Source organism: Halichoerus grypus, chromosome 1 (genome assembly GCF_964656455.1).
Source record: "Halichoerus grypus chromosome 1, mHalGry1.hap1.1, whole genome shotgun sequence".
Taxonomy (NCBI): Eukaryota; Metazoa; Chordata; class Mammalia; order Carnivora; family Phocidae; genus Halichoerus; species Halichoerus grypus.
Genome location: NC_135712.1, coordinates 122,910,464 through 122,938,225, shown reverse-complemented (window position 1 = coordinate 122,938,225; position 27,762 = coordinate 122,910,464). Strand labels below are relative to the sequence as shown.

Genomic DNA, 27,762 nt, shown 5'->3' with positions numbered 1-27,762 from the left:
GAGAACCCTAAAGTCTACTCTATACAAATCCTGGAAAACTGGAAAGTGTCATCTCTAGAGGAGAGGTAAGAAAAACAAAAATGATAAAGAGAAAAAAAAAGCAATAGTAATAGTATAAAGCAATGAGAAAGTAAGACTTTAGAAGAATTAAAAAAGAAACAAAAAATATGAAGAAGAAATTATTTACTTTATAGTCTACTTTTTGCCAGACTGACCTAAATTTTTCAAGTCCTAACCACAGAAACCAAAAATATTCTGTGTAGTCCAGAGTTATAAAATACTTAATTGAATTTAATAAACAGAATTTGGGACCTATGAGCTAAAAAATAAGTAAAATGAAAACGCATGCTATTAGTTTTCTTAATAGCAGTTTTTGAAAGATGTAATTTGTTTCTTATTTCCCCACTTGCAATATCTTTTACTACTAAAATAAGAGTAGGTGTTCAACATATTCCGAGTAAAAACAGGATGAAGTGAAACATTGCCAACACTATTAGCTCTTTTTGTCATTACAGAATAACAGGAGCAGCTTACTAAATGTCAGGCACTAGTCCATGCTCTCCTAATCTCTTTTCAATGAGATAACTGTCATGATCTTCCTCACTTTGCATGTAAAGAAAATGAGGCCAGGTAAATTAAGGATTTGTCCAAGTTACACAACTAGTAAAAGGCAGTGAGGGATATGGATCCGCACAGTCTGGCACAGAACCCATTTTTTGAACCACTATATTTTATGGTTTCAGCAACTGAGAGCCAAAGAAAAGATGTCAATTTACTAAAGCAAAATGATTTTCAGTCCATGACTGGCGAACAAAGCAATTTCATATACAGTATCTTTCCTTACACTAAAAAAGTCCAGAGATTCTGACTTGGTTAGAAATGTTAATCAACAATGAATCATATGTCAATATAAAATCAACTATATGTAAACATGATAATGTTAAACAATAAGGTATAAAGAAAAGTTTACTCCCTCAAGGGTCTGAGAGTGACCTATTATTAACTACTGATGAAGACCGGCCTCCCAGCATACTGAGGCCACTTTACTGTCGTATGATGATCTTAACCACATTTTCTAATTTTCCCAGAATTCACTTTAGCAAAAATTAGAATCAATCACCACACTATTAACACAAATTTTGTATTCTTAATCCCCCTTTGTTCAAATTAGCATTTTCACCTTAGTAGTGAGTGGTAGTCAATATTAACCTGTTTGTAACATCATAGAAAATTATATAGGTGAGAAAACAGCAAAAAATAAAAAAGTTAAATTAACATTACTTATCCTGCAAATTACCATCTAATAAAAATTCAAAATCAACACTCTGTAAAGTATTGGCATACATTTTTAAAGCAAACGTCTAAATACAATTTAACTATAGATCTAAAAAATAGACTCTTTGAGAGTAGAATTATCTTCATAATACCAAACAACAAAATGGTAAAACAAAGGGAATCCTATCTAATTTTACCTTGGGGAAAAAAAGAGACTATTTCCTCATGAAAATTTCATCGAACTAGGGAATAAATAAATATGCTCAGTCTCAAATTCTAAATACACCAAAATAATGACAAAATGTTACTTATATAAATTATATTTGCAGTATGTCCAACTGAGGTAGCTATTTAGAATAGAAATAAGGGCATTTAATTCTAAAGATTACTAGTTAATGAAAATTATACTACAATGTAAAACACTAGGTCAAACAAATGGGAGAGTATGTTTTAAAATTCCAATTAAGGGAACAGAAAAAAAGTAAGGAAAATATAAGATATAACAGCTAACAGTCTGTTTCAATTTAATGACAAAAAGAATTCCAAAAAAAGGGGAAACACAGTTTACCTCCAATGGAAAAATGAGACTACTGTTAACTGTAGAATAAACAGACCTAAAGAACTACCGAATGATGAAAATTTTTAATAAAAATATGGTAAAAGTACACAATTAAATGCAATGCATAAACACTGACAATAGGGATACATTATATAACTGTATAAGAAAATGAGTTATTTGGAAAACCAATTAAAAGTACTACTGATAAGACCGCTCTGATGACTTATGAAGCTCTGGAACTCATCACATCTGTACCCTACAGAACAACTAACCTGATTGTCTCTCTTCTCAGCTAAGATATAAGCAATGTGAAGGAGCATTTTATTCCAAAGCCGATAATCATATCTGGCCATAACTGCCTTGTAACTGTCCATGCACATAGTCTTTGAAGCAGAGGATTAAATGTTCCTGCCCATTTTATCTAGTCCCCAAGACTCGTCCTGCAAAGTGAATAAAAATGATTATCTTTTAATCTACCCCTTGCATACATACCATTAAAAAAAAACAGAGAGGAGGACAAAGATGAGAAAAAAAAAATCCTTGAAAATATGGATAATTATTATCCAATCTGGACTTAAAAGTGCTCAGCAAGATCTGTGCTTTGTTGAAGGGTAGGTGATTGGTAAGTCCCACATTTTATGAAACTGAGCCTTGGAAGATATGATCATGAATACAGACATATAGCAATTATAATAATATTTTGAAGTAAATTTGAAAATGACTTGAAAAATAAGTTTCCACTTTTAAAAAATCAGAATAAAAAATGTTGATTTCCTTCCATTTTTCTTGATACCTGATTTTTAAAAATAATTTCAAATTCAAATAGGCTAGATGATGATATACAAACAGCAAAAGCGAAAACAAAATGGCATTTATCAAGTAGTTTAAAAAGCTATCATGATCACAGGTAAATTGTAGGAAAAGAAAGGCAGAAAGGCACTGGAAGGAGGAAGCAACTCAACTCAAAAGGAATAGGAGGAAAGCTATAATTAAAATATATTTAAGTATATGTAAAATTAGCATATATAGATTGCCAGAAGGATAAATACAGGGAAAACAATACAATAATAAAAGTCACTGAAAATGGGCCAATGGAAAAGAGAGGGGAAATGAAGTCAGTAGAATACACTATGAGGTCAGTAAAATACAGTAATACTTCATTTACTAGTGGAGGACAAATGCAAATGAATTAAAGTGCATTTTTCAGGAAACTGAGACATTTTAAAAGTAAAACTATTCTGCTTATTTCTACATTATTCTTTCTCTTGTGTTCTTAGAGTATGTGGCACATGTTTAATCTTTTATACAGAATGCACACAGATTTCTGGATTTAAGAGAAGTACCCTAAAAAATAAATAATACCCTGCCCCAACAGAGAAGCCCTAGATTGCTCTCTCTCTCTCTCTCGATATTGTAAGCAAAATGTTTTTTCTTCTTTTTGGTATGAATTGTTATTTCATAATTCTATCAGCAGGAGAGCATTTCACATTTGCCTTCCATTCACTTGTTTCTCTTTCTCCCCTAGTCTTATGAAACAAAAATTAATTTTTTATGAGACCAAGTTTGGCTATTCAGAAGCAATTTCTATCTTATGTTTAAGTTCTGTTATTTCAAACTGCTGCATTTACTATGCATCTGACAACCAGCTAAATGGGCATTACTGTACATAGAGGAAAATAAGTTCAAAACTAAATGGAATATATAAAAAGAAAAAAGCAAACTAAAATTAAGATACTAAAAGTCATGAAATTAGAAAGAAAAAATGTGTAATAATCAGATAATTTAAAAATAATAAATAGTGTATTTGCAGTACCTTTTAAAAGATCTCTTCTCCTTCCCAATAATGAGGAAGAAGATACTCTAAAAACACAGAATTTAAACTGTTTGGTGTTTGTTCTGTACAGAAATTTTTTCAGCAATAAACTGTATTTTTATTTTACCTTTTTAAAAAAGATAAAATTGGGTAGATCTTCCTCTTTTCCTAATAATAAGGAAAATGTTACTCTTGAAAATAAACTGTGTTTCATATAGATATGTAACTAAGAGAATAATGGACACTAATATAGATCAACTACATTAAGTAGGGGGGGAAAAAAGGAAATGAAAAAAGAGGAGTGGAAAAAAACATGGATGACCCTAGGTAATATTATCATTTTGGCTTTAAGCAACAGATTAAGCCAGAAAATGACAAGATTTTAAACCACGCGTTTGCAATGTATGTTCCCCAAAGCATCAGCATCAGCATAACCTAAAATCTGTTAAACTCTGGGGGTAAGGCCATGCAATCTGTTTCAATAAGCCCTATAGATGATTCTGGTGCATGCAAAAGTTTGAGAACCAATGATTTAAATATATTTGATAAATGAGAAATTTAATTTAAATGCAAGATGAAATGCAATTAATGAAATTAAATCTGGTGTTTGTCATTGTAATGTGTAAGATGAATACAAAGTTACTGCTACTAAAAAGGATGTAATCTGGGAGTATTTACACACATGTGCATGTACACACACGTGTGCACACTCTACATTACAGATGAAAAAGAACAGTCATTTTAGGTAAGCATAGTTAAAGTAGTTGAGGGAAAATAGAACAATTGCTAAATTAATGAAATTGCCTTGTTATGGAGAAACAAGAAAAAAATAAATGCACTTGGCTGAGAAGTTCTCTAGATAATTATAAAATGAAAGAGTGAAAACTAATCCATCAATTCTTCAGATCAGCTAGCCTCCCTAAATGAACTGATTTCAGAGATATTACATCTAGATACATTCAGGTTATTACAGCAGTAGGAAGAGGAAGAATGCTGGCTATATAGCAATTGCAATTAGGTAGAATTGTTTCAAATATATAAACATTTACATACTTATGTATAATAATAATGAGCAATAAAAGCAATGTAATTAAGTGAAAAAAATACTATGAATTTGGAATTTCAACTACTAATTTTGGGGTTTACCAAAGAATATGGCCTAGTGGACTCCTAAAATTTCTTGGATTATAATATAATGATGTACTAAAATAATTAAACGTTGAGAGAGAGAGATTTACTGAAATTTGCCAGAAATTTTCAATTTTCATTCTCAAGGCAATCAAATGCCAGTAATCAAAATAGGCATACATCTTACCTAAACAGATAACAAAAGCCATTCAGATGAATTTGGGGGAGGGGAGGGATGGTATTTTTTCAGGAGCACAGTAATTAAGTTAACACTTAATCTAAATACATTTAAACAGCAATAGAACATATTTAACATAACTAAATGAAAAAGAAATAAAATGTTGGTTACTTACCAGCAAGGGTACTTGTATGCCTAAAAGCTCTGACCTGGGAGTCTGACAAACCAGTCAAAAGGGAGATTACTGTGTCCATCATATACTCATCATAAATTATGCTATACTGACACTGTCGAATCAGGACTCCAATAAATTCACAAAAGTTCGAACGAAATTTTTTCCATTGAGGCCCAGGCATGGTAAGGGGATAATCACCACTGTCCTAAAAGGAATAAAAAGAACATATTAAATTTGACATATGATATCAATTTGATCAAAGTTTTCTTTCCTACCTATAAAGGAACATTTTCTTCTCAAAAGTAGATGTGGACAGATATTGAAGGTGACTTACACAGGTACGCTGATAGCTTTCTATTTACTGTTTGTTTGTTTTGATCTTCCACAACTAAATAATTCATGAAGTGCTCAAATCTGTTATTCAGAACAAGTATTTAATTCATTATTCTAAGCCAACATTCAAAAAAAATAGTTCCCATGTTGTTATATTTGGGTCCTAGCTGAGATAATTTGAAGTAAAAACAAAAAAAATTAAAGAAGTTTAGACTAGAAAGGATGTTTGTGATTGAATTCAGATCAAAGTAATCAGGATTTCAGTACCACATAGCGTCTTTCAATTCTTTAAAATAGAATTTTTAAGAATTGAGAATTTCAAAAGTATTTCATTAAGAAGTCCAAAACTAATTTTTTTGCATCTGAAACTGCAACCTTATTTCTTCCAATTTTACTATAAATGTTCTATTAACTCTCTTTTATAGAGCAGACTTACTAACTTTTCAAAGAAAAGAAATCTAATATGGGCTCTTGGTATTACCAGATTGTGTCATCTTGTTTAAAACATGAAACTGAATGGGGTAATGGGATGATGGGCAATAAAGAGGGCACTTGAATAATGAGCACTGGGTGTTACATGCAACAGATGAAACACTAAATAAACAAAAAACAACAACATGAAAATGACACTGAACACAATTAGTTAGAGGTTTCCTACTCTAGCCTAAAACATTTTGGTGGAGAAATATAAATTCACAGGGCAGAGAGTGAGAAATTCTGTGAACACGGTATCTGAATATTCTCAATTTATGGCTGTTTGCTTTTTCTAGACCAAACTGCTGCTAGAGGGAAGGCTTGGGCTGTGTTGGTATCTCAGGAAAGAGAATTAGTGTAATACTTAGAATAATAGAAATCTCCAAGAGCAAGGAACAGCTGGCTGAATCTTCCTAGTCCTTGAGATTGGGAGTGTCAGGGGTAGACGGGAGAGGGTAAAAGAGTGGAAAGGTGAGATGCTTCTTCTCAAAGGTATCTCAACAGGCTGCTGCTGCTTCTGTATCATAAAAGCTCATTAGGGTAGAGTTTCTCCTGCTTTATACCAACTGTGAGATTCAGCCATTTAGTGCTCCTCCACAACAACAAAGAATAAAATTTATCTCAATAACCCATCTAAACAAGCCAACAGCAAGCAAGAGGAAAGGCAGAAAAATAAGCACTCAGAAGTAAATAATAAAAAACTAAATATACTTCAGAAGATTCAAATGTAGCACAAAACAAATCAAAATAAAAAAACTCTAAGGAACTAAAATATTTTATTTACCGATTTATTTTTTGAGGTATAATTCACATATAACATTGTATTAGTTTCAGGTATACAATATAATGATTCAGTATTTGTATATACTCTGAAATGATCACCACAATGAATCTAATTAACATCTGTCACCAGTTACAGAAATTCTTTTTCTTGTAATGAAAACTTTTAAGAGCCACTCTCTCAGCAACTTTCAAATATGCAAAACAGCATGATTAACTATAGTCATCATGCTGTACATTATATCCCTATGACTTACATATTTTATAACTGAAGTTTGTACCTTTTGACCCATTTGCCTGCCCCCAAACCTCCTACCACTGGCAATCACTAATCCGTTCTATCTATGAGCTCAGTGGGGTTTTTTGTTGCTTTATTTTTAGGTTTTTTGATTCCCCATATAAGTGAGAGCATATGGTATTTGTCCTTTTCTGTCTTATTTCACTTAGCATAATACCATCAAGGTCCATCAGTGTTGTCATAATGGCAAGACTTCCTTCCTGTTTTAATGGCTGAATAATACTCTGTTGTGTGTATCATATATATATATATATATGCCACATTTTCTTTATCCACTCATCCACTGATAAGACACTTAGGCTGTTTCCACATCTTGGGTAATGTGCAATGAACATGGAGCTGAATACATCTAATATTTTCTTTCATAATTAAAAAATTCAGTTGATGAATTGAAGGAAAGAACAGTCCTACTAAAGACAGGAGATACCTTAGTAGTCTGGAAAATAATGTGTAAGAAATATCTGAGGAAAAAACATGTAACTTGCTAGATGGGCCTTCTGGAAAAGCCTTTTAAAATGGCCAGACTAGGAAAGTATGACCTCTTTAGTCCCTTCCTTTCTCAGTGATCTAGAACTCATGTGGATGTTCAACAGTGATTTTGCAACTACAAAGGGACAAGTATGCAGATAAAAATGAGAGAAGGATGAAAAAAAGTCTAGGTCTTCATTCTGCTGAGATGCAGTAACAACCATGTTTTGTCTATTCCCAAATTTATTTTGCATAAGACAAATTTACTCCTGTGAATTCAAGCCACTGTTGGGCAGATTTTCTGCTACTCACAGACAATTTCAGTCCTACTATTACAGTAGAATTATAAGCAGTGGGAAAATGAATTATTCAGTGAATGATTTTGGGATAATTGGCGGTTCATTAGAAAGAAAATTAGATTGTACCTTACCCCAAAGTTAATTCCTAATGAATCAAAACACTTAAAAACATTCAGGAAAAAAGAAATAGAAAACATGGGAGGATATTCTCAGGGTGAGGAAGTCTTTTACTGAATACAATACAAAAACCAGAAGTCATAGAAGACCAACAGATTCACCCACATAAAAGCAACTCTTGTATAAAAAAAAACAACAACAACATTAAAAGCAAGTTGAAAGCATAACAATAGGGTTTGGCTTCCATTGAGAATGTAGAAGACTACCAACAATGAGAAAAAGCTGAATCCATAGAAAAAAAGATAAACTTTTCTTGAGCCCATCTTGAGCTGAATTAGCTATCATTCCAAAGAATAAGCCCCTCTAAGAAGACATGAAACAAATAAGCTATATCATCTGTGGTAGAGCCTAAGAGGAAAAGGTGGTCTCCACAAAAGTGGGTAAGAAATGAACTTAAAATTTTAATGAACTGTCAAAGATGAAGTGTGGGCTAGGTTCGGTAGAACGAGGACTTTGCACTCACTCAAAAAAAGCTCTTTTCCACGGGCCTCAATTGGGTATTTTAAGCAAATTCTGAGATAGAGCAGAACAGAGAGCACCTCTCTTGATGGTGCAGACCTGCAGGGGATGATCTTCAATTGCTAGGGGAAAGGTAAGAAGCCCAGCTCACTTCTCCAGACTTTTGTCCCCTGCAAATTAAAACACTTAATCTGATGGAGGTAGGTCAGCAAACTGAGTCACCACCACAGCACAGGCAAAGACGCACTGTAGCCAGAAGGAAAAAATCCTCCACCTGGGGGAGAGAATAAGACAAAACACTGTCCTGGACCCTGAATCCTAATACTAATATCAAACAGAGATCTGCTAGTATTGGGAGACAGAGAACTCCACCTGAGGCCAGCCACAGACATAATGGCCAGGAAAAAGAAGGTCCCTCAGTAGCTCCAGGCACAAAAGGCATGCTTAAGACTTAGCACTAGGACAATAAAGAATCCCCATACCCTCATTATAGTACCAGGCAATAAGCAACACCAGTCTACCACCGGAAGGAGGGGCAGGAGTATGGCGTAGGAGTATTCTGTGTCACAGGAGAACAGAGAGAGCTGAAACCTGAGGGTGCAGCATGAACACTGAGAAAACCCCTCTGGGTATCCTACATATAAGGCAACAGCAGCCCACCACTAAAGAAATCTGAAGACTGTGGTTCACTAAAGACAATGACATCAACAACAGAACATAAAACTACCTCAATTCCTAACTAAACTAACAATGTATACCATTTTATCCTTTCCAATTTTTGTACCATGTGCAAATATTATGATTAAAAGAAAAAAACCCTTTTGGGGGCACCTGGGTGACTCAGTCAGCTGAGCATCCAACTCTTGATTTTGGCTCATGTCATGATCTCAGGGTCTTGAGAGCTAGCCCCCCCCCCTTGGGCTCCACAATCAGCGGGGAGTTGCCTGAGATTCTCTCACTCTCCCTCTGCCCCTCCCCCCTGCTCATACTCATGTGTGCACACTTTCTCTCTCTAAAATAAATAAATCTTTTTTCAAAAGGGAAAAAACCCTTTTAAAAAAGAAGTATCTCCTGTATCTACCTCAGAAGGCAGTTTCTTGCTTTACTCTAATACCAGTTATAAATCTGTCCTTGTTAGGCACATTTATACATGTCATGTAAAAACTGTCTAGTGGGGCACCTGGGTGGTGCAGTCAGTTAAGCAGCCAACTCTTCTCTCTCCCTCTGCCCCTCCTGCTTGTGCATGCTCTCTCTCTCTCTAATAAATAAATCTTAAAAAAAAGAGAGAGAGAGAGGGAGAAAAGAACTGTCTAGTTAATGAAGGGTAGTGGGATATTGAAAACGAACTTCCTTCACAAAGCAGTAATTTTTTTTAGGAGAGCTAAGAAAATAATAATAATAAAATAAAGATAATAATCAAGTAGCCTAAAGAGCTTATCCACAACTAATATTTAAATTCTGTGAGTGCAGTCTTACTATGATGCTTTGCGCAAGGAATTTATTGAATAAACGAATGCAAAGGTAAACCATATCCAACAAACAGGTATAGAAAGGCAGACAGAGCTCAGGGTGGGAAGAATATCAGGCAGAAATCTGCTAGGATAATACAGAGCAAACCAAAAAGATCCAGTAAGAAAGAAATTTCTACAAATACCTCCAAAGATGAATACAAGGGGAGAAATTTTCATGTAAAGATAATATAACCAGCATTTATATGGCATGCACTTTTCAAATCCATAATTTTGTATTATCTATATACTGTGGTGACTACTAGTGTGTATAAAGATGAGAGAAATAAGATCTTAACAACTTGTCCTAGATCACAGAGCTATAGGGTTCTGATTCTGGGACTGCAAAGTCCATGAATTCTGAACTCTATAATGGAGCTTCACCTGGTTTACCACAGGAACTTTGGGGGACAGAAGGAGTGTCTAGTGATTGTTCTTCCAAGGAAGAACTTTGGGGTTCTATTCCCAAATAGACTGACAAGCAACTAATGGAAAAATTTACTTTAGAGGTTTTGGGGACATTGATGGAGGAATAAAAGGAAAAGGGTACCACAGTTCAGAGATAAGAGCCAGCAACAAAAACTACAAAATTTAGAGCCTCTGAGATGAGAACAACTATCTTATGAGATGTCCACTGCAAGGCAGAGCTAATGCAGGTGACAGAGGTGGAAGGCTAACTGCATAATCCCTAAGCATTTGATATTTGGGAACCCAATTTGGTCACAAACTATAGATATCAAAAGAGATAAAATACTCTTTAAGAGTAAATCCAAGAGAATTGTTTAACTCAACTGATGGACAATGTCACAAAAAAATGTCACCTATTTTTTGTGAAACATTGGCTTTTGGCTACCTAGTTTCAACAGACTTACCCAAGGATATATACTACTATTGCTTAAAACAGAGATCTGTAAACACTTATTTGGAGAAAGTATCCATCCACCCAACCATTCATCTACTCATGTATTTACTGAGCAATAAATATGCTCCAGGCACTAGTTCTTGGCATACAAAGATGAGCACACCAAGAATCTTCTTCTAAGAACTTCTACTTTATTTTTTTCCAGACTTACTGAGATTTAATTGATACATAATACTATGTAAGTTTAAGGTATAAAAGAAGTTGATTTAATACATTTATATACTGTAAAATGATTAACACCAGAGCATTAGCTTAACACATCCTATTATATTATATTACCCATTTCTTACTTTTTGGTGAGAGCACTGAAGATCTACTCTCTTAACAATTTTCGTATATATAACACAGTACTATTAACTATAATCACCATTCTGTACATTAGATCCTCAGAACTTATTCATCTTATAATTGGAAGTTTATAGTCTTTGGCCAACTTCTTCCTGTTTCCCCCATCCTCCACAGAACTTCTAATTGAAAAGAAGGACACATAAAAAATAAACAAGTAAATTAAGTACAATGACAGGAATGTTATGAGGGTACACAGTACTACTTAGGAAGGAATGTCAATTTTCTGCAGAGGCAACTGGGCAGGAGAAATAGGGTCAACAGCATTCTAAGCAATAAGATTAGCAAATTCCTATAAAACAAAGATACAATGAGAATATAGAACTGCTTTAAGTTTGGCAACCTAAACCAGATTTTGTGGTGGTAACCAAGACAAAAGATGGGGCCAGATCACAGGGAACCTTCTTTTTATATAAAGCCTTCATTATAATAAAGCCAAGCTTTTTTCTGGAGGCAATGGGTGGCCACTGAAAAATTCTGAGCAAGTAGGATCATGAACAGATGTAAGCTTTAAAAAATATTTCTGGTTCCACCACGGAGAATAATCAGAGGTAAAGGTGAAGGAAATGGAGCAAGGAGACTTATCCCTGCAACAGATCCAAACATGAAGGGGGAATGCAGAGAGCACCTAAGATAGTTATGATGATGATGGACAAAATAGAGATGTGATGTATACTCAAATACTGAAAAAATAAAATCTACTGAAGTGACGACTACTGGACAAAAATGACTTGTTTCTGGTTTGATTTACTGGTGGGTTTATTCACAATAGGAAACAAAAAAAAACTGTTTGCCCCTCACTCTCTTGAGGCGTAACTCTTTTGTTTAGGGATGCTTAATGACTACGTCCCATAAGAGACCAAAGGTTCTTGGTCAAAGGTTCAATGGTCATCACCTTGTAAGTGATCAATTGCAGTATCACCAATAAACAGACAACCTGCCATTATGTACTATCTACTGTGACACAATATGAAGTACACTGCACCACCTATGAAATCTTCTTGTGAAAAATGTGTAAATGTAATCTAATGAAGTCATTAGACCTAACTTTCAGTTACAAAATACAGGAGATTTAGGAACAAGCTAAATGATAACCATGAAGAAAAAAGTCAGAGAAACAAAAATGTGGGATACTTGATGACTAAGTTGTCAACTAAAAGTTAATGTCATGCAAAGAAAAAAATGTGGAGGAAGTGTTTTATATTTTGAAAAAGTACTGACAACAAAACAATCAAATGCAATATATAAATCAGGGTGCTTTAGCCACACTGGCTTCTTTGTTGTTTAATACCCTAGGTTATGTTTCTATCTCAGGGCCATTTGTGCAGTTTAAATTTTCTCTTCCCCTAGATATACGCATGGCTGCTCCATCCCCTCTTTCAAGTGTTTACTCAAGGTCACATTCTCAGAGAGGTTTTCCTGACCATCCTATTTAAAATTATCCTTCCATTCCCAATCTCTTCCCCCTTCTCTGCTTTATTTTTCTACATAGCATTTATTGTCATTTATCATACTACAATATTTTGCCTATGTATTTTATTCATTGGCTTTCTCTCCCAGCTAAAATGTAAATTCCATGAGGGAAGGGATTTTTGGTTGGTTTATTCAGTGCTTTGTCCTCAATGCTTGAAATGTTTAACAGACACTCAACTATTTCTTCATCAAATGAATGAATCACCACAAAAATGATACTGTCAATATGGGTCAGAAATAATGGGAAGGATATCTAAATGATCCCTAAAGTTTTCTCTTGAATCGATCATAAATTTTGACAATTTGTGTTTCCTTAGCCACAAACAGAAATGAGGAGAATATGTAAAGTCAAAGCAGCAATGGAACTGCCAATCAGTCCTTTTAAATATGTTTTCCCCTAAATCGCATCAATAAGTTGTGGAGTACCACCAAATGTCTGGTCCCTACTCACCCATGAATCTTCACAAACACTTCATTAAGAGTGGTAAATAATTTGTCAATAAGAAAAAGAAAAGTTTACAAAACTCAAGATACTAATTACCTCTCAGGAGAAGGCTTAGAATGGGAGAGTGGAGGAACACACAGGTATTTCAGTAATATTTCAGTTCTTAAGTTGGGGATGGCAGATTTACATACTTTATATATATATTACATATATTTTTTGTTCTATCAAATGACACAATTTTTAAAAAAATGAGTACATTAAAAAGTATTTGAAACTACCAAATTTACATCCTTGAGGATACCAAGTTCCTGAAATCACTAGGAGAAATTCCAATTTCTGGAATACCATTATCTAAATTATCACAATGTTATAGTCAGCATTTAAGATGTAAAATCACATCTATGCATTTCTATATCACAGTGACTGGAAGAGTTATTTTTATTTTTCCTCAAAAAGTCAGAATGCATAAGAACCGTGTGTCAAGGGAACAAAGAAAACGATATGCCTTATCCTTGGAAAGATCCAGTGAAAGAGTTATCTTTACAAAACAAAATTCTGAGTGGGCTAAATAAAATTTATTATAAAATATGTTGTTTGAACTTTTGTTTTTAAGTTAAAAACAGCCATAAAGATTAATTAGATAGATTATTTTGGCTGACTGCCATAAGGCAATTAAAGAGGAAATGCTCTTTACTATCAGACCTCTGCTAATTAAGTCTAAGGTAACTTTCAATTTGACAAACCTCAGCCTTAAAGTGTCAGGAAATTCAACTGGCATATATACACCAATTAAATAAATAATATAAAAATACATTTGGAAAGAAAAATTCCACAAGTCAATGCTATAAAAATTCTGTTGTATTTTTCAAACCCCTATCTTATCTCTGTATCTCCAGCATTTATCTAGGACACTGTCTAATATGCTTAGGAGGACAACAATGGTTTGGAGATGGCTTATTTATTAAGTATTAAATGCAATTAGTCTAATTTCTTCAGCTTCGTACCTCAATGTTTTCTCCTATAATCCTAAACACCGTCTTCCCTATAAACTCTTTCCTGGTTTTTCCAGTGAACTTCTATTCATCTTTAAAAACCTAGTTTTAGGGCTAAGTAACTTGTGAAGCTCTCACATCTCAGATAATTAACTCACCCTTTGGGTTCTCACAGGGTCTTGTATTTCTCAACTATTGAACTTGTCAAGGTATTAGTGCAATTAGTTCACAAAGCTCTTTCTCCATTTAGAACATGAAATCATTTTCTAGAGCTATAACCTTGTTAATCTCTAAATATATAGTTCCTAACTAAAAGTTAGACAAACATTAAGTGTCCAATAATGTTTACTGAATGAACACAAAAGTAAATCCTGTATAAATAATTCTGAAAGACTAAACAGTTCAGGGCACTTGGGTGGCTCAGTCGGTTAAAACGCTGCCTTCAGCACAGGTCATGATCCCGGGGTCCTGGGATCGAGCCCTGCAGCAGGCTCCCTGAGCCGGGAGCCTGCTTCTCCCTCTCCTTTTGCCCCTCCCCCTGCTTGTGCTCTCTTGCTCTCTCTCTCTCTCAAATAAATAAAATCTTAAAAAAAAAAACAAGACTTAATAGTTCATTTGACAGTTGTTAAAATAAAAAGTTATACCTAAAAACCCATAAAAGATACTGAATACCTAACTTTAGCTAATTTAAAAGCTCTTCATAATGATTAGCAAATATAAATGTGATTTCATATCACTATAAAATCATGTTTTATAAATATATTTTAAAACTGAAAAATAAAAATCTTGAAACGACCAGGGTGTTAATTACAACTTAAATATGTAGTTCATCATATCTAATCAAAATCAGATGGGGATTTAAGCCAGTATCCATTGATACAAATGTTATTATTGGCTTATGAGTATCTCATTTAAGCATCTCTCGTAATGAGAGTAGATGTCTTAAACAATATAATGGAATGGATTAACTCCAAAAAGATTCACAATATATCAATAGAATATAACTGGTCCTTTCAAAAAGATACTAATTTAATTCCATGATTTGTTTGGTCAGCTGTAAGACATTTGGTAATAAAAATAGCCAGAAATTTATTACATGACTGAAGGTGTCCACCAAGTGGAAAGAGTACAACTGTTACCTGAGTGACTCTTTCCAAGCTACTTCAGATTATACACTTGCAGTTGTATACTAGGCAAACAGGGTAGTGGTTATGAGTATGAACTCAGGAGCTAGATGTTCTGGGTTTCATTCCTGACTTTATCATTTACTAGTTGTGTGACCTCAGGCAAGTTTCTTAAACCCTTTTGCCTCCATTTTCTCATCTGTAAAATGGAGATGATAATAATAACATAAAAGACCTACCTCATAAAAATGTCATGAGTATTAAATATATGTAAAGAATGTGCAACAGTGCACAAAGACAAATATTGGCTATTATCATCATTCAACATGTTTCCTCTTGTCTCTAATATTTTGCACTAAGTTCACAGTTGTAATATTATTTCCTATTTTGTACCTTTTCACATTACAAATGATTACAATTTCTTGAGTCTTCATCAGTTTTTCTATGTGATTATTTCTTTGTCCTTTGGCACTTCTCACTTGCAACTTTGCTTCCTTTAATAGTCTGTTTACCTTCCTCAATGTGAAAGTTTCCAAAGTGACATGTACAACACCAACTGAGTGGTGTACTGAAAAAAAATATTAAAACATCTCTTTATTTTTAATTAAATAATTAGTAATATTTAGTATATAGACTAGGCTTTGTATGCCCTCACTAGGTCCATATTTCAGATTGTATTGTATCACAAAGGGTATCTGAGGTATCCCAAGAGAAAAATTAGAAGAGCTCAATGCTCAAGGGGATTGATATTAGAAATGGCATTCTTCACTGGTTTACTCATTTTGCAAGTTGCATATGACCAATGCAATAGATTTAAATATATTTTAAAATATTTATTTTTAACTCTTCATAAAGTGTTAACACAAAGATTTGGGGGAAAAACAGAAACAGAAAGAAAAATCTGAGTATGTAATCACAAGTAAATAATAAATATGGAGGCACTAACACTTCTTGCACAAGCTCATCTTAGACCATTACAAAAACTAAAGCCATGATGATCCAAGTGGAGAAAGTCAATTATCATATGATTTCACTTATTTGTGGAACATAAGGAATAGCATGGAGGACATTAGGAGAAGGAAGGGAAAAATGGGGGCGGGGAATTGGAGGGAGAGATGAACCATGAGAGACTATTGACTCTGAGAAACAAACTAAAGGTTTTAGAGGGGAGCGGGGGGAGGGATGGGTTAGCCCGGTGATGGGTATTAAGGAGGGCACGTACTGCATGGAGCACTGGGTGTTATATGAAAACAATGAATCATGGAATACATCAAAAACTAATGAGGTACTGTACAGTTACTAACATAATAAAATTAAATTAAATTAAAAAAAAAAACCATGATAATCTAATGACATCTGAGAAGAAACTGATCTAGTGTTGTATGCATTTAACCTATAAATAAACATATGCTGCAAACTACACTCTAAGATAATAAATAGAATTAAATATTATAAATATAAATAAATATATAAAGAAAAAATAAATATAATTACACTGTAATAAAATAATTATTTATAATAAATGTAATATAATAAATGATTATTTATTTATCTGATTTATTTATTATTTGGTCTGATTACCAAAGGTAGGAGGAAAAAAACCTTTTGTCTATTTTTATTTATCACATATTTAGAAAATAAGATTTAGTTTAGAACTAAGAAAGTCTGAAATAATCACCAGGCAGTTACTTCTTAAGCACTCTCCCCACAAGATAAGAACTCCAGCCTTCTGAGAAGGAGCATGGGGGAGAGGAAGAGAAGAGAATAATTTTTTAGCTTTATCACAGATATTCACTATTAAGACAATAGGCTGAAAAATGTTTTATCAATGGAATATAAAATCAAAAATATTTAGACTTTAATTTGGGACTGGAGATAATTTGAGTTTTCTTCTACCATATCTTTCGCATTTTCTTCATATTTTCTCAGTTTGTATAATATTTAACCATTTTTACAATGGTTATAAAACTTAAAAGTTTTATACATTGTGCTCTTCTGTAATGATTAGATCTTACCCAATGGCTTTTTTCTCTTCTTGTTTCTAATCGTATGTGCTTCTATGAATTTATTTAAACTTAAGTATAGAACGTCTCACTGTTTATCCATTTGAGCATTTATTAATCATAGGGTTAAAAAAGAATGGGGGGGGGAATTCGGAGGGGAGACGAACCATGAGAGACTATGGACTCTGAGAAACAAACTGAGGGTTCTAGAGAGGAGGGGGGTGGGGGGATGGGTTAGCCTGGTGATGGGTATTAAAGAGGGCACATTCTGCATGGAGCACTGGGTGTTATATGCAAACAATGAATCATGGAACACTACATCAAAAACTAATGATGTAATGTATGGTGATTAACATAACAAAAAAAAGAATAAAAGGCACTATGTGAATACATTAAATGTACTGTGTTGCAAAGCTTCCCTTCATAGATGTCACATTTCAATATATGAAAACTATGCAAACTGACCTTTGGAAGACATACTTAAAGAGTTTACATTTGGAGATGTGACTCTAATAATCTGGGGAAGAAATACTATTACATTTTGCTTTATATATCACGGGCTGGCTCCAACAGGAACTAAATGTATCTACTGGCTATTTCCTATGAACGAGACATTGCTCTAAACTGTTGGGATGCAATGGATCCTGTCATCAAATCTTTCTGAATTTTACCACAAAATACAATTTACCAAAACTAACCTTCCTCCACTCCTGGGGACTAAAAGACCTGTACAGTATTCTGAAGAAACAGAAACAATAAGATACTGTATATTTAACAATATGTAAGCATTTAAATGCAGTTTTTTGCTGAAGTGCTTAAAGATAAAATAGTCTTAGAAAATAATTAATGTAATTCTGCTTTAAATGAATATATTCTAATAAAAAACTGTGTTAGTTGTTCTGTCAAACAGGGAAAAAAGAATGTCTTCCTTTAGAATCTCTTCTTTCTTTATTTGAAGTACAGTTGACACACAATGTTACACTAGTTTCAGATGTACAATACAGTGTTTCAATAAGTTCAGACATTATGCTATGCTCACCGTAAGCGTAGCTACCAACTGTCACCATACAACATTATTACAATACAACTGACTATATTCTCTATGATGTCTGTATCTTTTATTCTCAGGACTTATTCATAAAGTGATGGTTTTTAAAACATTCTTTTTTGATTTAGTCAGTATTCTCAAGTATCAGGAAAAGAATATTTAAGATTATGAAATAAACACCTTTTGAATAATTTTCATTTGCTACATTTAACTCATTATCACTTTTGTAACAGTTTACTATTCTTCTAATATACCTGAATATTTGACAATATTCACAGGAATATTTTCTTAGACACATCATGATCTTCATTTTGCTGAATTCCTCATCTTCCCCTACTTATCTCAAAATCTTACTACAAAGCAATGATATCCTGTCTTGAAATTTCACTGTGTATTCACATTGTATTTCCTCTCATTCTTTTCTCCCATATAAAGTGTTTTTATAGTTTAAATCTCGGTTTTCTCTCAAAGTTTCTCCCAAACTTGTCTGTACACAGTCACCTGGTGAACTTTTAAAAATCCCAAGCCCCAGGTTACATGCCTTACAAATTAAATTAGAAGGTCTGGGGATAAGGGAGAGAGCCAGGTGTCAGTTTTTAAATATCTCTAGGTGATATTAATATGCAGCAAAGTTTGGGAACTACTGTCTTAAACTCCTAGTAGTTCCTGAAGGTCCAAGATGCATACTACTTTTTAATCTGCGATCTCAATCACCTGTGTTGCAAGCCTGGCATGGTAGTTAGTACAGTAGATGGTGAGTAAACCTACCACTTTCACCATAATTTGGCTTCGTTATCTTCTATTTGCCACATATAAACTCATGAAGTTATAACAAAAAACCTTTTTTTTAATTAAAAGTAATTTCACAGAAATGTTTCAGAATACAGAAATTTTTGAATTTTAGAAGTAATATAGTACATATACTTTATATCCCATCACAGTCCAAGAGAATCTAGGGCAGCCCCCTGTCATTAAGAACATTACTATTTCACCAGCAAGACATATAAATATTCACAATGACTGAGATAAATAAAAATTTTAATAGCCTTAGGTTAGCTGGGGCCAGTTTTGCCACCATTAAATTGGGAAAAAAAAGTCCTTTGGAATTTCAGAATGTTTTGAATTACAGAAATGAAAACAAGTAATTGTGAACATTATATACATGGGTCACAATGTAAGGACTCCCCTACCTCCCATGGAATGTGACTAAATAGTTTGAAAGCCACTGACAGAATGTTTCTGTAAAGATGCTCATGAGGGGCGCCTGGATGGCTCAGTCAGTTAAGCATCTGCCTTCAGCTCAGGTTATGATCCTAGAGTCCCAAGATCGAGCCCCACATCAGGCTCCCTGCTCAGCGGGGAGCCTGCTTTTCCCTCTGCCCCTCACCCCGCTCATGCTCTCTCTCTCTCTCTCTCTCAAATAAATAAATAAAATCTTAAAAAAAAAAAAAGATGCTCATGAAAATGTTTTGGTGTGTGCCACTAGAATAAAGGTGAACACCTGATGAAAAAGATATATAGTGTGCATGTGTTTGTTTTACCATGTATTTGTAGTACTTTTTTCAATTAAATATAAATATTCCTACTACTAATAATAAAAATAGGCCTGAGCCCACCCCACTGAGAGAGTGGACCTGGAAAAAAAACAATCTTTGTTGTTAGTGTTGAAAATCAAGAAAAGAGAACATCTATAGAAAATAGAAATCTTATTTAAATCAAAAGGCAGAATATTAAAACTAAAATTAATGGTGGTCTAAAGCATGACATAAAATGAGTTTACCATAAACAGAATACAGAAATAAAACTGTGAAAGTGTTTCAACACTTAGAATCAGTGTAAAGCTGATTAATTTGTGAAGACTAGCAAAGAAAACATGTATTCTAAGTAGAAATCAGAATATTTTCAACTAGACTGTCCCAAATAGAAGTTTAAGTTTACACAAACACACAAAATGGGGGTGGGGTTGGGGAGGGGGCAGTAGGAAGAGATAAACATAATTTAAGGAATTGTGGATTAAATGAAGCTAAGCAGGTTATTCTTCCATCAGGATTTCTAAGAACCTTAAATAAGATAACGAGCTTTGGCAATCTCTAAAACAGGTATAATATGCAGCCTACTCACACTTATTTGACCTCCAAACCCTTTTTTCTTTAAATCATTTAACATGACTAATTCCACAGAACATAAAACTACTGGCGATGCATTTATAAATTTGGGAATTTTAGGTGGTCTTCAAGAATGAATGTCAAGAATCAACTTCTACTTCATACCACTAATTTTATTATCCTTATCAGTTACCAGTCATTATTAAGTGATACCTCCATGCAATGAAATGAAATTGCCAAAGATCGTTAACTTTAGAATTAGTAACATGGATTATTATATAAATGAAGAAATAGTTTATCTTCTCTTAAACTAACCCAAATCAAAATAAAACTAAAAATAACCATATTCACCATTTTAAAAGTATAAGTAGGCAATTTGCATAAATATTGAAATGCTATACCTCATCAAATTCTTCAGTCATTTTTCTGATGATTTCTGCATTCTGCATATTTCGAAACATCTCTATTCTCACAGTACCTGTGGAACAACAGATTTTACAGTTAATCTTTTTCTATCCCATGCTAAACATTAAATTTAACCTGGCCACTGTCTGAAAAATTTTGTATCAAAGTTTTTGGGGTTTTTTCTTCCCCCAAACTCCTACCTAAAGGAATCCCTTGTTTAAGAACTTCAAAGTTCTTTAGACATTTTTTAAAAACCTGAATATTCTGTGAATTAGATAAGTTAGAGGGAAAAAACTGCGAGGAGTGTTGGGGAAGGAAAAGATGAAGGCATAAAATAATAAATTTATATTGTAGGGAGGGCCCTAAGGATTGACTGGTGCTATCCAGACATACAGCTGACTGACTTAGTATGAAAAACACCCAAGTATAGAGAATATTATCTCTCTTCATGCTTTTTTCTGATAGTCTTTACCAAGAGAATATTCTTCTATAAATTAAAACTAAATGTTCCTTAACCTATTAACACCTGTCAATTAAATCGTTTTATCTGAACATGAAAAATAGCTTGGTAACTTCAACATAAGTATCAAACAAAGAAAAAGTTAACACCCTTTCTCATCTCTTTCTTTAGTACTACTTTTATATTAGCTACATAATTTTTATCTCAAATATGATTATATAAATATTATCACTCTAAAAATAATGAGTGGTTTATATCAAAAAACACGTTAAAATTAACATAATTTAAAAAATTAAAATAAGGTTCAAAATCAATCTGGAGTTACAGAGAATACTGGCATAATAATTACATGAGGTTCAGTTTCAACTGTATACACATAAAATATTCAAGTTAAAAATCACAAGAATGAGACTCAATGAATCAATAAGAAAATACTTTATAACCTCTAACAGGTTCTTTGCCAGTGATTACCAGCTCCAATTCAAACCACACTTAGGTATATAAGAGGGAAAAGTCTCTAAAGTGTACTGTACTCTTACAGGAAAAAGCATAAAGCAGTAGAGAGCCACTAAAAGTCATCAAAGTGTACTCTTAATTCAGAGGCCCAATAAAAAACTGCAATGGCACATTTGGCAAATCAAACTTAATTTGACTTAGCTTTTATTAATCTATAAAATGAGAAAAATGGTATTTCCCTTATATTTTTAATAACAACCATTTCTAAGCATGTTTTAATTACTTGATGTACAGCTCTCTTGTTTATTTTCAGGATGCTGAATTCATTAAGTACCACCAACAGGTATCCCTCACACCCAGCTGTAGAGATGAGAGTCTAGATTGGAAGGTGAGTGAAAAGGGAAAATATTTTTAGAGTTCCTCCCCAAAAGGCAATTTCCTAAACGCATGGGGAAACTTTTACATTGTAATTTTATTTTTTTATGGGAAAAACAGTATCATTGACAGTACTTAAAAGCATTGAAGACAGGTTGTTTACGCACTACAATACAGCCTTTATTTTCAGAGGTTTTTAAAAAAATTAAACAAAAAATGTACTGAATTGCTAATTATAAATTATCTCAAGTAAAAGTAACTTTCTGTCAAACATTCTTTAAAAATCACTCAAATTAGAAGCGCCTGGGTGGCTCAGTTGGTTGAGTGTCCAACTCTAGATTTCAGCTTGGGTCATGATCTCATGGTCGTGGGATCGAGCCCCGCATCGGGCTCCACATCAGGTATGGAGCCTGCTTGGGATTCTCTCTCTCCCTCTGCCCTCCCCCTCCCAAAAAATAAATAAAAATCACTCAAATCACACAAAACTGTTTTAACTGTATTTAACCTTGTTTGGGTCATGAACTATTTTGTCAACCTGAAACAGAGTCCCATATATAAAAAGCATGTAATTTCAAGAGTTGTTTCATGGTACTCTTGATAAGTAAAATTATCTTCATTAAGTACTCAGTAAGCAAAAGAAGTAAAATTAGATTTTCAAGTTATTAAACATAAGAATTAGTTGTTCTTGGAGTGATGGAAATATTTTATATTTTGCATGGAGTAGCATTACTAAATGGCTATATGCATTTCTCAAGTCATTCATCTGTACACTTAAAATGTGTGCATTTGGAAACTATATCTTGGTAAAACTGATTTTTAAAAAATCAACAAAAAGGACAACGTTAATCATAGTAGTTCAGTAAAAAGTTACAAATGTCAAGAGTGCCTGGCTGGATCAGTATGTAGAGCATGTGACTCTTGATCTCAGGACTGTAGGTTTGAGCCCCACAGTAGGTTTAGAGATTACTTAAAAAGTTACATGTATCATTGTTAAATATGAGTATAAATAATGTTCAATTCTATTTCCATGATTAATATGGCAGTTTTCATATACAGTGGAGTCTTAACTATAATTTCAATGAACTAGCAAGTTAACTCATAAACGGAGGACTATTTTGCTGTATTAATTTAGTATCATAAAGTCAAAGGCAACAAAACAGAAACTAGTATTAAAAGCAAAATAAAAACAAGCTGCATGCTTAGCATCTTTAAAAATGACTACCATATATAAGTAACAATTATTAATAAAATAAAGTCAGATGTTTAAAGCTATAATTTTGAAAATGAACAGAAGCTTGTCATTGAGGTTTTTTTAAGAGGAAAATCTTTCTGCTGCCACAATGACTATTCGAAACATTAGCCTATTCACTTACTTTCTAAATGTTCATTCTTCTTCAGTCCAGTCCCACAACTCTACTGCAACTGCTTCCTCACACCTATTATTTGCTAATTGTTACATCAAAGTCTTTCTTTAGTAATACCCTATCTATTCTATTTAAAACATTTGAATCATGGAACACCACATCAAAAACTAATGATGTACTGTATGGTGACTAACATAACAAAACAACAAAAGAAAACAACACAAAATAAATTTGCTCATTATATTGGTTTCTGTAACACTATATCCTTGTACTCTGATGACTTAAACTTTGATTTCTTTCACTTACTTTTAGTCATTTACCTGAATAAATACAGGTAATTTCCAAAGTTCTGTCCAACACATTTTTCTTTGTCCCATTCTACATTTTCTAACCAGGATATGGCGCCCATCTACCTCTCCCACTAGACAAAAGTATGGCAGAGACTACTACTTATTAATCTTTGTATTTAGCCCAGTTCCTCAAAAAATGCCTGACATCTTAAGTCTTCTCTCTCCTATTTTAAGCTTTCTTTGAAAATGGATAATGAAGATAAATTAAAGATCTGAAATAATTCAGATTCACAGAAACAAGTATCTGAAAATAAAGAATGAAAAAAAAAAAGATTATCTTCCACTCTCTGAAACAATTATCTGTGAGAATCCTCAAATAACCTACCAACATACATATTTTATATTAAAAAAATAAAAGGTTGTTTAAGCAGGCTCTCCTGACAGGATTAGACTTCTAATGAAGATAAAGGAAGAACTTTCAAAATTGTCATCTTTAACCATGAATAATTCCAGAAACAATAACATCAGAAAGCGACCATCAAGTTCTCAATCATTTAAATTATGTCAAACTACTGGAGAGAACATAACTTGAAACAATCCCTATGGTATGCAATTTGGCAAATGTTTACTGAAATTACAAATTAACACACTCCTTGGCCTTGATATTGTACTTGTTGCAAAGCATACATAAACTCACACACGTGAAATAAAGAAGGTACAACATTATTCCCTGAAGCACTGTTTGCAAAAGCAAAAGTAAAAATACATATACCCATAAATAAGATTCTGATTAATAACTAAAAGTGTTGATGATGATAATAATAATGGCGGTGGCAGCTAACACTTGGGTGCTCATTGTCCGCCAGGCATTGTTCTAAGAAATAAACCCTTGAAGTTAACACATTTAATCTTCACAACAATACCTATGAAGAATGTACTATTTTTCTCTCATTTTACAGAAGAGAAAATTGAGGCACCTAGAGATTTAGCTACTTGTGAAAGGGGTTTCCCAGTAGCAGATTCATGGTATGCATATATGCATGCAGTTTGGCTACAGGGTCCATGACAAACCATTACTCTTAACTGACTAAAATCAATGGGATCCATGGAGCTGTCTAAAACAATAAACAGGGCGCCTGGGTGGCTCAGTTGGTTAAGCGACTGCCTTCGGCTCAGGTCATGATCCCGGAGTCCCGGGATCGAGTCCCGCATCGGGCTCCCTGCTCAGCGAGGAGCCTGCTTCTCCCTCTGACCCTACCCCCTCTCATGTACTCTCTCTCTCTCTCTCTCTCATTCTCGCTCTCTCAAATAAATAAATAAATCTTTAAAAAAAAAAAATAAATAAAACAATAAACAGATCTGTGTTGGATATGGAAAGATCTGCAGGATATATTCATACATGAAAAAAGGAAAAAAAGGAAATATATATGTATTTGATTGTATATGCTTTAAAATATTTCTGGAAAGATACACAAATATCTGGCAAAATGGTTGCCTCGGGAAAAGAGAAATATTTGGTTGAGGTTTAGGGATATAATGGAGCTTTATATTGCATACACTTTGCATTTCCTGAAATGTGAACTGTATGAATATATTACTCAAAATAAGGACATTTCAAATAAAAAATAAAATGTTAAAAACCAAACTAAAAGACAGATTGCTATTAAACTCTGCCTATCAAGCATTTATGTAGTCACTACCAATATGCACTCATTGGAGGGTAGGCTAAGAATGCTTGACATAAGTTTGCCAGAAATGCAAAATTTTATGTTTTTCTTACCAGCTATTATAGAATACAAAAAAACGGAGCCGAAAATAGGGCTGGAGAACATACCCTTGGCATAATTAGTGGTATGGACAACAATGAAAAGAAACTATAATTGTGGTTACAGTAACCACAACATTTAACAAAACCCTCAAGAAATCATTCTAGGTGGTTTAAAATCTTTGGCATCAGACGAAGTAGTATTTAAATCTCAGTTACATGAGTTACTAAGCTATAGGATACTGAAAAAAATCAATTGATCGCTATGAAACTCAGATTTCTTTAAAATGGTGAGAATACCACTTCAGTGTAGAAATTTTTCTTCTTCAATGCTGTAATTCCTAGTGCTTGGAATAGTGCTTAGTACATAGGAGGACCTGAAAAAAATGTTTGTAAAACAAATGACTGAGGATGATATGAGAACTAAATAAGGTAACAAATGTAAAGAATTTAGTACTGTACTTTTCGTGTGTAAGATGTGTACCTACTTTGAGCATTCATTTTTTTAGGAGATTATCCTGCCCATTTTAGAGGGAAGCTAAAAGCTCTAGCTTCTTAGCTGAGCTCTACTGAAAGCCAGATTCCTAAACTGTACATGTTGCTGGGTTAATGCCATCTGAAGAATGAGACCAGTAATCTCTTTTATTCCAGAACCAGGCAAAGTCATTCCAGAAGTTTTCCTATCACCCAGACCAAATCCTCCACTTCCAGAGTGGGAACAGTCACATATATTACACTAAACATCTCTGTCCAAAATGACTAGAACCCACCACAGAGATGAGTTAAGGTGGTAAGTCACTGTCTAAGAAGCAAGAACCCACAAACTCTTAACCCCATTTTACATGAACCACATGGTTTAGAGAACTGTCTCACCTCATTCTCATTTTCAATTCTACCCTTCCTCTATTCTATGATGATAGCCAAAGCAGGAACTCTAGCCTTCTCTGTATCGTTCCAACTAAGTACAGAAGCAGACAGAAGAGAAAACTGAAAGCATACAAAACTTTATATAGTAACAAATCAATTTATCCAAATATAATAAAAGGCCCTTTTGGGTTTATACCTTCTATGACACAGTAACATTCTGGCTCCTTCAAAATTAGAGAACCTGGTTGTGGGTGAAATATATTAACATTGCCTAAGAGCACATAGCAGAGAACCTTCCTCAGAGCTTTCCTACTAAGCTGTTCCATAGAGCAAACAGCTTTCTATTTTAAGGATTTTCTTTTAAAGACTGGATTATAGAGGGGCGAAGCAAGATGGCGGACGAGTAGGAGACCTGGATTTCGTCTGCTCTCAGGAATTCAGCTGGATAGGGATCAAACCATTCAGAACACCTACAAACTCAACAGGAGATCGAAGAAAAGAATAGCAACAACTCTCTGAACAGAAAAGCGACCACTTTCTGGAAGGTAGGACGTGCAGAGAAGTGAATCTGAGGCGATATTCTGGAGGATAGATGGCGGGGGAGGGGGCCTCCATCAGCCGCTTCTGGCAAGTGATAGAGCCCCGGAGCACAAAATTGGAACTTTTAGAAGTCGGCTGCGCTGAGGGACGTTGCGCCAGTGGCTAAGCGGGCGGTGGAACCCTCGTGGGACAGTGTGGTCTCAGGACCCTCAGGGTCACAGAGAGTCCAGGGATGCCTGAGTGCGGCAGAGCTCCCAGGTATTGGAGCGGGGAAGCCGGCTGTAGAGACGGAGCGGGGAAGCCGGCTGTAGAGACGGAGCCGAGGCGTGGGCTATCAGCTCAGGGCTGCCATAAACCGTGATCCAAGGCACAGTCGGGCCACTGATCTTCCAGCAGGGACCCAACAAGGGGCAGATCCGGGGAGACTCCCCTTCCTCCCCCGGGAGAAGTGGCACGGGGGTGCACCGCAGGGATCTGCGGGGTTTGGAGACTCCACAGGGGGTTGTGTGCCAGAGATAGAAACGCTTGGTCACAGGCCGGGTGAGCACAGAGTGCGGGCGGAGACCGGGGAGACGGGAGTGACTGACGGCTTTTCTATGGGAGCTCACTGAGGAGTGGGGCCCTGAGTTCTCGGCTCCTCCGGGGCAGAGACTGGGAGGCCGCCATTTTCACTCTTTTCCTCCAAGGCTGTACCGAAAGCTTGCAGGGAACAAAAGCTCCCAAGAGCAAACCTGAGATTACTTAGCCCTGACCGGCAAGTGCGGGGCAATTCCGCCTCCGGCAAAGACATTTGGGAACCACGGCAACAGGCCCCTTCCCCAGAAGCTCAGCAAGAACAGCCAGCCAAGACCAAGTTTAC

At 34.6% G+C, this 27,762-nt stretch overlaps 1 protein-coding gene across 3 annotated transcripts in view; it reads right to left on the bottom strand.

Moving 5' to 3' along the window:
- STAG1 (STAG1 cohesin complex component) overlaps nucleotides 1-27,762 on the bottom strand; it is a 426,191-nt gene that overhangs the window by 168,228 nt on the left and 230,201 nt on the right. For 2 of the 3 annotated variants that reach the window (XM_078071550.1, XM_078071557.1), the window contains 2 exons: nucleotides 20,783-20,859; nucleotides 5,129-5,333 (listed from right to left, as the gene is read on the bottom strand). In XM_078071550.1, the coding sequence (XP_077927676.1) occupies nucleotides 5,129-5,333; nucleotides 20,783-20,859 (282 nt within the window). Of the gene's footprint in view, nucleotides 1-5,128; nucleotides 5,334-20,782; nucleotides 20,860-21,985; nucleotides 22,119-27,762 lie in introns of those variants that run through there. The other variant, XM_078071562.1, reaches the window with a different exon arrangement.